Genomic DNA, 11,351 nt, shown 5'->3' on the forward strand with positions numbered 1-11,351 from the left:
TGATAAAAAGACTAACTATTTGATGCCACGTTGCTTTCTAAGCAACTCGTTCAAAATGCCAAAGATCTAGAGTTTGCAGTTGGAGAGGCATTAATAAACAAGAAGCAAATTAACACTGAACATGCTTGCTAGATCATTGGTAACAAAATACATTAATGCTACTTGACTCTGTTTTTTGAAAGTATAGGAATACTTCAATTACCAAGCATAACAATAAAATAAGCATAACAATAAAATTAGCATAACTTTCAATATGGCCATATGGGAGTAATCCTATAGATGGTACATTCAATTCATGCAAAATGACAGTTTAACCTCAAAATGCTAAGTTATACCTTGTGAAGAAGGTGGATTATTTACTTTCTATCCTGTAAAATCCAGCATTATCATCAACATTCAACCAAAGAAAGACACCTCTACAGCAGGGGAGGATCTCCGCATTCTAAGAAGTTTCCGAGTAAGCACGAACATAGACGGCGGTTGAAGTGACGTGAGCTGTTGCACGCGCAAGACCATCTTCTCTAGCGGGCTACACTTGAACACCAACTCTATGAGAGGGTATACTGAGGTATCAGTCGCGATCCAAGTGATCTCGACTCTTCTCAGCTGCATCAATGATTCCTTAGAGAAGCTCGATAGCTTTTTCATAAAGAGTTTAGGGGTAGTAATCGCAGGCGAATTATCACGGAAGTAAGCCTGCCGGATTTCTAATAAAGATGGATATTCTGGCTCACGTACGCCGTGTAATACTTCGATGACTAACGTTGTAAGATTAGGGTACATCTCAAGAAGCTCTATTATTTCTTGCTTGTTCCCAGATAGCTTTAAATACTTGGCATCTGATGAGACTGAAAGAGAACCTCTCTTCTTCATCATTACAAGCATCTGCCACAAAAATGAAATATTAAAGGAATAATGCATCATCCGCATTCACTAAAATTAAAGAACCATTAATAATCATGTCTTAAAGTATGCTTCAGAACCAAACAAAAGAAAATCAAAATGTCTAAGGCAATAAATCCCATCAAACCAATATGCAAAATATGAAACATTAGTAGTTCTCAAAGTAAAAAATGAACTTTCCTAACCCAATAACCAAAACTGGGAATCAAGAAATGTAGAAATCAAATCCAATCTTGTTTTGATTCAATGATTTTAAACTTAGAGGGTGTTTGGTTGAGCTTATAAGCTATTTAAAACAGAGTTTATAAGCGGTCAAAATAAGCTTTGAAAGAGCTTATAAGCTATAAAAATAAGTTCTCAAAAAAAATAAGTTATCTATTCAACTTATTTTTTCATTATCTTGTCAACAACACTCATTTTACAAAAATTAACTCAACTACAATTTTTTTATTTTCATTATATATCATATTCTAATTTCATCTATTTTGTATTTTCTCTCTTTAACATAAAATTCACTATCTAGTTCATAAACTCAATCATTCAAACACTTTCACAACTCATAAGCTTTTGAGAAATTACATCTTATAAGCTCTTGAAACATCTTACTATAAGTTATTGAAGCTTAGAAGCTCTTTGAAATAAGTTTAGCATAAAACAAGTTTGAGAGACAAGAATCCAAACCTTAACACACCATTTGGACAAGGTGACATTTCGAGCACGACAAATGCATTCAAAAACGTACACCATCATCTCCCCAAGCAGCCCATGACACTCATCCCAACCACAAAACCCCAAATCCACATCAATCAAGGACGCCACATTCACCAACACAACCATGCGATAAACAACCCCCAAAATCTCCAAACTTTCCAAATTGGGAGCCCAAATCGTGAGCATGGTGTGCTTGGCCGGATCACCTCTATAGTACTTCTCCACCGTCAGCCTCCTCAAGCTCTCCGACTGGATATTCAAGTCGTCGTGGCTCTCGACCACGCGCAGGATCAGGACCTCCAGCCGGGGGCTGCCGGAGACCACCCGCCCCACCAGGCCGTCGCTCAGCCGCACCCCTTCGATCTTCAAGAACTCCAGCTTATCCCACCGCACATTTCCCCCAAATCTCACGTTGCACGCCGCGAGCGACAATTCTCTGATCGACGAGCACGAAAACAGACGCGGCGGCACCGTGTACAAATCATCGCCACCAAAATCGCCATCGTCGATGTCGCTGTCATCGTCGCGATGATACCGATTGATGTTTTCCTCGGATTTTGTGAGGTTGAGGCTGAGGACTTGCACCTGCTTGTCCATGGCGACGCGCAGCCACACGTCGAGGTCGCTCGAGGCGTAGTCCCAGCAGGTGTAGTCGAAGGCGGCGTGGAATTTCAGGATCTCGGTCCCTTTCCAGAGACTCATGGCGCGGTTGACGAAGAGTGGGAATTCGAGGAATTGCTCTTGTTCGGCCGCGTCATTGGTTCCGTCGTCGAAGGTGAGGGAGGAGACGGTCCGCCATAGATCGGCCCAGCGCTTGGAGAGGAGGGTTGTCTGAACGACGTGGCGCATTGGGAGGAAGGAGAGGATGTGAAGGATTAGCGAGTCGGGCAACTCACTGAGTCGGTCGCCGCGTTGATTACTCTGTGATTCTGCCATTGCGGTTTCAGAAATTAGATGTTATCTCTTCTAATTTAATTAAACAAGCTTCAATTGTAACCCTAATTCGATCAGAGCATTCCTCAATCGGGGAAAAAGGGGGCTTTGGTAGTGGATTACATGATTTGTTGCGAAAATTGGGATAATCTGATCGTGGAATTCTGTCAAGTAATTGGATTCACCTCAATAGTTAACGGTTCCTGTTCCGGTTGAACCGAAACTAGACCGCCGGTTTATGATTCTAAACCGTGATAAGGTTCGAACCGTAAATTGACGATTACATGATTAATTAAAAAAGAAAATTGATCTAAGTTAAGTTTGACCGATTGGAAAAGGAAATCCCATGCCTAATCTTTCTTTTATGAGAACAATAAGTTTTACGAGAAAATAAATTTTCTGAGAAAAAAATCAGACCAGAACAAAGTTTATGTAATATTTATTTTAAAAAAAATAATTCCTCCGTCCACAATTTAATGTCCCATTTAATAGTGGGTGTGGTCCGTGTGGAAATTAAGAAAATCGAAAAAAATGTTATGAATGAAATATAAGGGGAGTTGACTAAAATGATGAATATATTGTGAGTTGGTCTAGTGATAAAATATAATAAATATAAATATAAAAGTGATAAAGGTGTTTTAAGATTAGTACATTAGTGACAAAAGGTAGTAAGTATAGGAAATGAAAGAGAGAAAAAGCGTACAAAAAAAATATAATGGGGTTTTAATATGTAGACAAAAAATTAAGGGTAAATAGGGCTTTAAATTGTGGACGGATGGAGTATAAAATTCGTGAAAAAATCTAGAAAATACTGAAAATTAATATATTCACACGCAAATTATTATTATTATTATTATTATTATTATTATTATTATTATTATTTTATGCCACGAGCTTTTAGTGTTTTTCATAAAACACAAAAACTTAGGTACAATTGGGTTGACCCCCATCAAGAATAGTGTTATTTATACGATACAGGTCAAGATCTAGGTACGAGTGTAACCCGATTGTAAGGTCATCCGATTATACCTAAGACCATCTTTTCCATAAAATGTTTTGAACTTTGTTACTATCTCTTTAAAAAAAATTGAACTTTTAGTGTTTTTTCATAAAATATCTTGAATTTTTAACGTTTTTAATCACCAAATTTTATATAATAAAATATTTAGAATTTCTTTCAAATATTTTATGAAGAATATTAAAAATTCAAGACATAAAATACTACTATTCCTTATTAAAATACTTCTTTCACTTCATGAAGCTAGAACAATTTTTTTCGACACGAATTTTAAAAAATTATTATTTTGTATGTTAATTGTGACAGATGAAAAAGTGAAAAAATGAATAAATAGAAAAATAAATTATCATACAAAAGAAATGCTCAAATTTTGCGAGACTATCTAAAAATGAATATTGTTCAAATTTGGCGGGACTTGGGGAGTGCTATAGGGGGGAGTACTAAAAATTCAAATATTTGATGAAGAATAATCCAAACCTTTGAGTCCAAATTCAGTCCCCTCTCTCCACGTTTCTCTCTCTCTCCCTCTCTTCCCGCTAATACCATAACCTCCTTCATCTGCTCAGAAACCCTTTCCTCAAAAATTCACCGACTCTCCCTCAATTTCCGACGATTTCTTCCGCCTACACTTCTCTCAACTCATCTCTCGCTAATCCTCTCGTTCCTTAACAAAATGAAGGGGAAATTCCTAAATATGCAATTCTCTCGTCCCGCTCCCTTTTCTCCATAAATTCCGACGAAGACTACTCATTTACAATAGGGTTTCACTTTTCTCTTGATCGAAAGTTATTTCCATAAAGGTAATCTTCCCACCACCACTATACATTTTATCCCAAGCATGAGTTTCAAAGAATCCGATCAGTTTTGAGTACTCCTATTTGGATTAGTCAAACAATGGATGGATGGGAAGATTATTACAGAACTGCAGAAGCAAACAGACGTCGAGATCCTATTTGGATTAGTCAAACAATGGATGGATGGGAAGATTATTACAGAACTGCAGAAGCAAACAGACGTCGAGATCGACTCAGTGAGTTACCCGACTCTTTAATTCTTACGATCCTTTCATTGTTGGATATGAGAGATGCTGTTCGGACAACCCTTATCTCCCAACGCTGGAGAAACCTCTGGTCCACCATCCCCTGCCTTGTTTTCTTCGAACAAACTCCAAGTACTATTTCTAGTATTCTTGCACAATGGAAAGGCCCCAAGATTCTGAAATTTTGCTTATCTTTCCGTAGATTGACTGTGGGCCCTAGTAGTGTTATTGATTCATGGCTGATTTTTGCTATCGAAAAACAAGTGGAAGAGCTTTTTCTAGTCTTGACAAACTGGCGATATCGTGATAGTTACTTCTTACCTCAGCCCTTGTATTCATGCTCGTCGATTACAAAATTAACTCTTGAGGATTGTAACCTGAGAATTGAGGAGAATGTGCAGTGGAATCAACTCAGGATATTAAATATTAAATATATGGATGGGTTGAGTGGTGATGCCATGAACCAAATTCTTTTGGGTGCTCCTCGGTTGGAAGAGCTGGTTTTGGAGGATTTAAATATTGGTGAAGATGAAAACTTCAATATCCGATCTACTAGTTTGAAGATGCTCAAGATACACATGTGTCAGTGGCCTGAAACTACAGTGCTGAGTATTTGGGCCCCTAATCTCTTGACTTTGGATATTTGTACTCGTTTTCATGGTACTTGTTTGTTGGATGTCCCCTCTTTGACTCATGCAATTCTTTGGTTGGTGCACAAGGGAAATGTAGCAATAAAATGTGAAATGTTTAATCATGTTTTTCGGAGCATCTGCCATGTTGAGAAGGTCATGTTATCACATTGGTGCATTCAGGTTTGATTTCTTATTTTTCTCTAGTTATGTTTCTTGATTGTTCATCGTCTTGTAGTCATTTGTATTGTTACGCTTTTACTACATTTCTGCCATCTTCCAAAATAGTATGTTTCTATTAGTATTTGTTGGAATCTCTTTTTCCTTCTCTTCACATGTGTTTTACTTTGGCAGTTTCTTGTCGAATTAAAGAATAAAGATATGGTTATTCCATTGTCAAATTCTAAGATTCTAGAGCTCTACAATGTAGATGTCAAAGATATGCTTGATTTGGTTGGGATGATGTTTCCCAAGTTGGAGAGGTTAACCGTTGATCAAGGCTACAGGAACGAGGTCGTACTTTTATTCACTTATATATGTAAAGTGACTTGATAGTATATTTTATCACTTGAAGCTCTTTAACTGATGAAGAGTAGTTATAGATTAGTCTTTACTTTGCACATCATCAAATCATAAAATTGATGTTAGGGGACTTTTCTTTGCTAGTCTTCAACTGTATTCTAGTATTTCTTTTCTTTCCTAGTCTTCAATTCAATGTTTGGGAGTTTTTGGAATAACATTAACATCGTCGTTTGGGCTAATAATACATTGCAGGATCGTCAAGTTACCTCTGGTGAAGAGGTTCACATTGCTATGGTTGATGCATGTAGTTCGTTGGCGTCTGCTAAGATGAATTTTCCCAGTCCCTCTCTTCTCCATCTAAAGACATTTGAGGCTACTTGGTCTATGTGCGACCCTTCAATAATTCCGGTCATACAAATTCTGTTGGAAAATGCTCCCATACTTGAAAAGATGGTTATTCAACTAACACGGGATGCATCTGATCGAGAGACGTTCTTTTTTGCACAAGAGAAGGTGCTGAGTATGCCGAGATCCTCTCCTACTGCACAAGTCATCATAAGCTTAGTCTGATAAGTTATCCTCTACTTGGAGCTGCAGTAGCAGTTATTATTGATGTTAGTTTTTATTTTGGCATTTTGAATGAGTTCTTTGTCTCAGTTCTTTATGGGGCTCTTGAACATTGGAAAGGTTCCGAGACTCTTAAGCTCATAATAGATTTTATATTTTGTTGGTGTTTTACTAGTTATGTTGATTCATTGCAATCATTAAACAAGTGGAAGAGTTGTCTATTGAGTTAACAGAGGCTGATGAGGCATAGTATGGTTAATTACTGAGCTACTCAATGCTTATGTTCATCTTCATTTATCAAAAAAATTTAATCTTGTTTCCGTTGATCTTATATCAAGAGCGTGAGGCGGAATCATTTCAAAAGTTTAACTATGGAAGGGTGAAATTTTGTTTTTTCATCTTTTTTCGTTGATAAATTTATCACCAAAGAGGAAGGGAAAAAGAAGTTGTTTACTCAATATATATATGAGGGACACAATTGTAATTTCACGTTCTTGAAGATGATCTCAATACGATTTATCAATCATTTGATTCCTCGAACTTTCATGCCCACGCCTTAAAAGAGTAGTTCATGATAGTGTTGAACAGTGGAACTCACTCTATATAGTTTTAGCGATCATTATAAGACTTTTAGGGGTAAAAAATACTATAAAGAAAATGAATACTAAAAATATTCCTTAATCTCTTGTTTAAATAATAATAATTAAATCATATCCATTATACTAATAACACTATTTATTAATAACATATTTTATATTAATAATTGATTTATATTTACAAATATAATTAATTAATGACAATGCATATTTCCAGAAAATAATACAAATCCATTTTAATTTTCCTGGAGGTAGCATTGCGATTCATGATTGTTTACTCAAATTTGCTTCTTTTCTTGTTGTATTTTTCAAGAGACACTTGTTTTTTGCTATTGTTAATGTTTTCGTGTTATGGAATTTGGCATTGCAAATGAAGCTTGCCTACTAAATTTGTTGCCATGCTACTTTTCCTTTTTTTGGGGGGAGGGGGGAAGGGGGAGGTTTGAACCTTAGACCTCGCTGTTCGCAGATAGAAATCTGTACCGCTTAGTATCCCTTGGGGACGCCCTGCTACTTTTCCATTCAAGTATTTAGATTTTTATTGCGTGACTGAGCATTAATTTGTTTCATGTCAGTTTTCTTTGGAGGGTGTTTGACTAAGCTAATTTTAAAGAGTTTATAAATTTTTTCAACTTATAACATACTATATTTTTTAAAGAGCTTATAAGTTGTCAAAGTGTTTAGATAATTGAACTTATAAGCTATATCCATAATTTCCTCTTAGAATGAGAAAATATTTGTGAAATGGGTGTTACTTATAAAATGATGAAAAAATAAGTTAGGAAAGATTAATTTTTGGACTTCTATAAGTTCATAAAGCTTATTTTACTCTAACACTAGTTCAACCAATCACCCTCTAATTGTTTATAGCATAGTTCTTGCATTTATTATTAATTGCGTGTTATTTACGGTAACTCGATTTCGTTATTATAAATTATATAGATAGATAAAAGGAGTAATGGCTTGTAAATTCCCAAACGTTACTCACTTTATCATTTTGCATTCATACTTTAAATTATGCCTATAAATTCCTTAACTTTGTCACTTTTCTAATTTTGCACCCGACACTGAATTACCTCCAAACCAAATTTAACGTGGCACACACACGTGTCTCAGAAATAACTAAACAGTATCATTTTGTACAGATAAGCAGCCACGTAAATTAATTATTCTTTCCTCTCTCTCGTAATGAACCCTAATTTCTTCCCCAATTTTCTCTCTCTCAAAATCTCTTCCTCAATTTCCTTTCTCTTGAAACTCTCTTGATATAGAGAAAAGATATTCTGGTTTAGGTAGCTCATCGACAAATTCATGAAACTCTTCAACGAATCTAGGTAACGACGTGAGCATGAAAACAAATGATATCAAATTGTGCAGAGAAATCTCACACGAGCATAGAAATGATATCAAATTATTTCTGAGACACGTATCTGTGCCACATCAAATGTCCTTTGGAGGTAATTCAGTGTTGATTGCAAAATCAAAAAAACTAACAAAATTAAGAGCATCCGCAATGGGGTTCCTTGATAGTCTACTTGATAGTGGTTGTGTTATTGAGTAGGTAGTGCTGCATTGGGATTACTTGATAGCCTACTTGATTTTTTTAGTTTTGATTTTTATGCTTTTCATTTAATTTTAATTGCTCAAATTTAAATAAAATAATTTACTAATAATTAAAATTGCATTAAATAAAGATCCTAACTATTACATCAAAAAACACCTAAAGACATACATTAAAAATTACTTAAATCCTAAAAAATATATTTAAAATTAACATTAAAATATCTAATTTCAAAGAAAAGAAAAAAGAAAAAAAAAAGGTGATTCTTGGGTATACTCGAACAATCGAGTATACCTCGAGTAGGCAAGCTCTGCAATGGGGCTACTCGAGTAAGGGCATCGAGTAGCCCGTTACCGATGCTCTAAGAAATTTATAAGCATAATTTAAAGTATGGGTGCAAAAAAAAGAAAATGGGTAAAATTGGGAATTTACGGACTATTATCCCTCTTATGACTAGGATCCATACCTTTTAGTCCAAATTCAGTCCCCTCTCGCTGCGTTTCTCTCTTTCTTCTTAACTCACGCCATAATCCCCCCAATCTGCTCAGAAACCCTTTCCTCAAAAATTCTCCCTCAATTTCCGACGAGTTCCGCCTACACTTCTCTCAACTCGTGTCTCGCTAATTCTCTCGTTCCTCACGCAAATAAAGGGGAAATTCCTAAATATGCAATTCTCTCGTCCCTCTCCCTTATCTCCATAAATTCCGACGAAGACTACTCATTTACAGTAGGGTTTCACTTTTCTCTTGATCATAATTATTTCCATATAGTTAATCTTCCCACCACCACTATACATTTAATCCCAAGCATGAGTTTCAAAGAATCCGATCAGTTTTGAGTACTCCTTTTTGGATTAGTCAAACAATGGATGAATGGAAAGATTACGGAACTGCAGAAGCAAACAGCGGTGAGCTCCACGATCGAGATCGACTGAGTGAGTTACCCGACTCTTTAATTATTGAAATCCTTTCATTGTTGGATATGAAAGATGTTGTTCGGACATCCCTTCTCTCCCAACGCTGGAGAAACCTCTGGTCCACCATCCCCTGCCTTGATCTCTTGGAACAAACTACAAGTATTATTTCTAGTGTTCTTGCACAATGGAAAGGCCCCAAGATTCTGAAATTTTGCTTATCTTTCCGTAGTTTGACTGTGGGCCCTAGTAGTGTTATTGATTCATGGCTGCTTTTTGCTATCGAAAAACATGTGGAAGAGCTTTTTCTAGTCTTGACAAACTGGCGAGATCGTGATAGTTACTGCTTACCTCATGATAGTTACTGCTTACCTCAGCCCTTGTATTCATGCTCCTCGATTACAAAATTAACTCTTGACCATTGTAAGCTGAGAATTGAGGAGAATGTGCAGTGGAATCAACTCAAGATATTAAAAATTAAATCTCTGGACGGGTTGAGTGGTGATGCCATAAACCAAATTCTTTTGGGTGCTCCTCGGTTGGAAGAGCTGCTTTTGAAGTATTTAAATATTGGTGAAAATGAAAACTTCAATATCCAATCTACTAGTTTGAAGATGCTCAAGATACACATGTGTCAATGGCCTTCAACTACAGTGCTGGGAATTTGGGCTCCTAATCTCTTGAACTTTCAAATTTACGCTCGTATTGATGGTACTTTTTTGTTGGATGTCCCGTCTTTAGCTGATGCAATTCTTTGTTTTCTGCACAAGGGAGATGTAGCAATACAATTTGAAATGTTTAATCATGTTTTCCGAAGCATCCGCCATGTTGAGAAGGTCACGTTATCACATTGGTGCATTCAGGTTTAATTTTTTATTTTTCTCTAGTTATGTTTCTTGATTGTTCATCGTTTTGTAGTCATTTGTATCATTATGGTTTTACTACATTCCTGCCATCTTCCAAAGATATATTTGTTTGTGGAAGCTCTATTAGTGAGTGATGTTTCTATCATTTGTTGCAAGTGCAGTTTTTTTGCTTCTCTTAACATGTGTTTTTGCTTTTGCAGTTGCTTGTCGAATTAAAGAATAAAGATATGGTTACGCCGTTGTCAAATTCTAAGATTCTAAAGCTGTACAATGTAAATGCCAAAGCTATGCTTGATTTGGTTGGGATGATGTTTCCCAAGCTGGAGAGGTTAATTGTTCATCAAAGCAGCCGCCAGGTCGCACTTTTATTCACTTATATATGTAAAGTGACTTGATAGTATATTTTATCACTTGAAGCTGTTTAACTGATGAAGAGGAGTTATATATTAGTCTTTACTTTGCACTTCAGCAAATCATAAAATTGATGTTAGGGGGCTTTTCTTTCCTAGTCTTCAACTCTATTCCAGTATTCATTTTCTTTCCTAGTCTTCAATTCAATGTTTGGGATTTTGGATTAACATTAACATCGTCGTTTGGGCTAATAATACATTGCAGGGTACTCATGTTACCTCTGGTGAAGAGATTCATATTGCAATGGTTGATGCATGTAATTCGCTGGCGTCTGCTAAGATGACTTTTCCTAGTCCCTCTCTTCTCCATCTAAAGACATTTGAGGCTACTTGGTCAATGCGCAAGCCTTCAATAATTCTGGCGATACAAATTCTGTTGGAGAAGGCTTGCATACTTGAAAAGATGGTTATTCGACTAAGACGCCACGAATCTGATCCAGAGACATTCGTTTTGGCACAAGAGAAGGTGCTGAGTATGCCGAGGTCCTCTCCTACTGCACAAGTCATCATAAGCTTAATTGATTCATAACTGTTAAGTCATCCTCTACTTGGAGCTGCAGTAGCAGTTATTATTGATGTTGGCTGTAATTTTGGCATTTTGAATGAGTTCTTTGTCTCAGTGCTTCAGACTCTCTGCTGGAAGATGTACCCTGTTTAATTACAGCAAAGTTGTTGACTTGTTA

The 11,351-nt window shown here is 36.3% G+C and overlaps 3 protein-coding genes across 3 annotated transcripts; 2 read left to right on the forward strand and 1 right to left on the reverse strand.

The window, feature by feature from the left end:
• Window positions 1-228: 228 nt before the first annotated feature.
• On the reverse strand, window positions 229-2,718 carry LOC130991699 (putative F-box protein At1g49610). The gene is made up of 2 exons (XM_057916056.1): window positions 1,585-2,718; window positions 229-885 (listed from the first exon to the last, which is right to left on the reverse strand). The coding sequence occupies exons 1-2, from the start codon at window positions 2,548-2,550 to the stop codon at window positions 397-399; spliced, it is 1,455 nt and encodes a 484-aa protein (XP_057772039.1). The 5' UTR covers window positions 2,551-2,718; the 3' UTR covers window positions 229-396.
• Window positions 2,719-4,071: 1,353 nt separating this feature from the next.
• On the forward strand, window positions 4,072-6,522 carry LOC130991700 (F-box protein At5g03100-like). Its single transcript, XM_057916057.1, has 3 exons — window positions 4,072-5,416; window positions 5,588-5,746; window positions 6,008-6,522. Exons 1-3 carry the CDS (start codon window positions 4,460-4,462, stop codon window positions 6,323-6,325), a joined length of 1,434 nt encoding a protein of 477 aa, XP_057772040.1. The 5' UTR covers window positions 4,072-4,459; the 3' UTR covers window positions 6,326-6,522.
• A 2,418-nt stretch (window positions 6,523-8,940) lies between these two features.
• Window positions 8,941-11,351, forward strand: LOC130991702 (F-box/LRR-repeat protein At3g26922-like). Its single transcript, XM_057916058.1, has 3 exons — window positions 8,941-10,255; window positions 10,459-10,614; window positions 10,874-11,351. The coding sequence occupies exons 1-3, from the start codon at window positions 9,344-9,346 to the stop codon at window positions 11,195-11,197; spliced, it is 1,392 nt and encodes a 463-aa protein (XP_057772041.1). The 5' UTR covers window positions 8,941-9,343; the 3' UTR covers window positions 11,198-11,351.

This window comes from Salvia miltiorrhiza, chromosome 7, assembly GCF_028751815.1.
Source record: "Salvia miltiorrhiza cultivar Shanhuang (shh) chromosome 7, IMPLAD_Smil_shh, whole genome shotgun sequence".
In the NCBI taxonomy this organism is placed as follows: Eukaryota; Viridiplantae; Streptophyta; class Magnoliopsida; order Lamiales; family Lamiaceae; genus Salvia; species Salvia miltiorrhiza.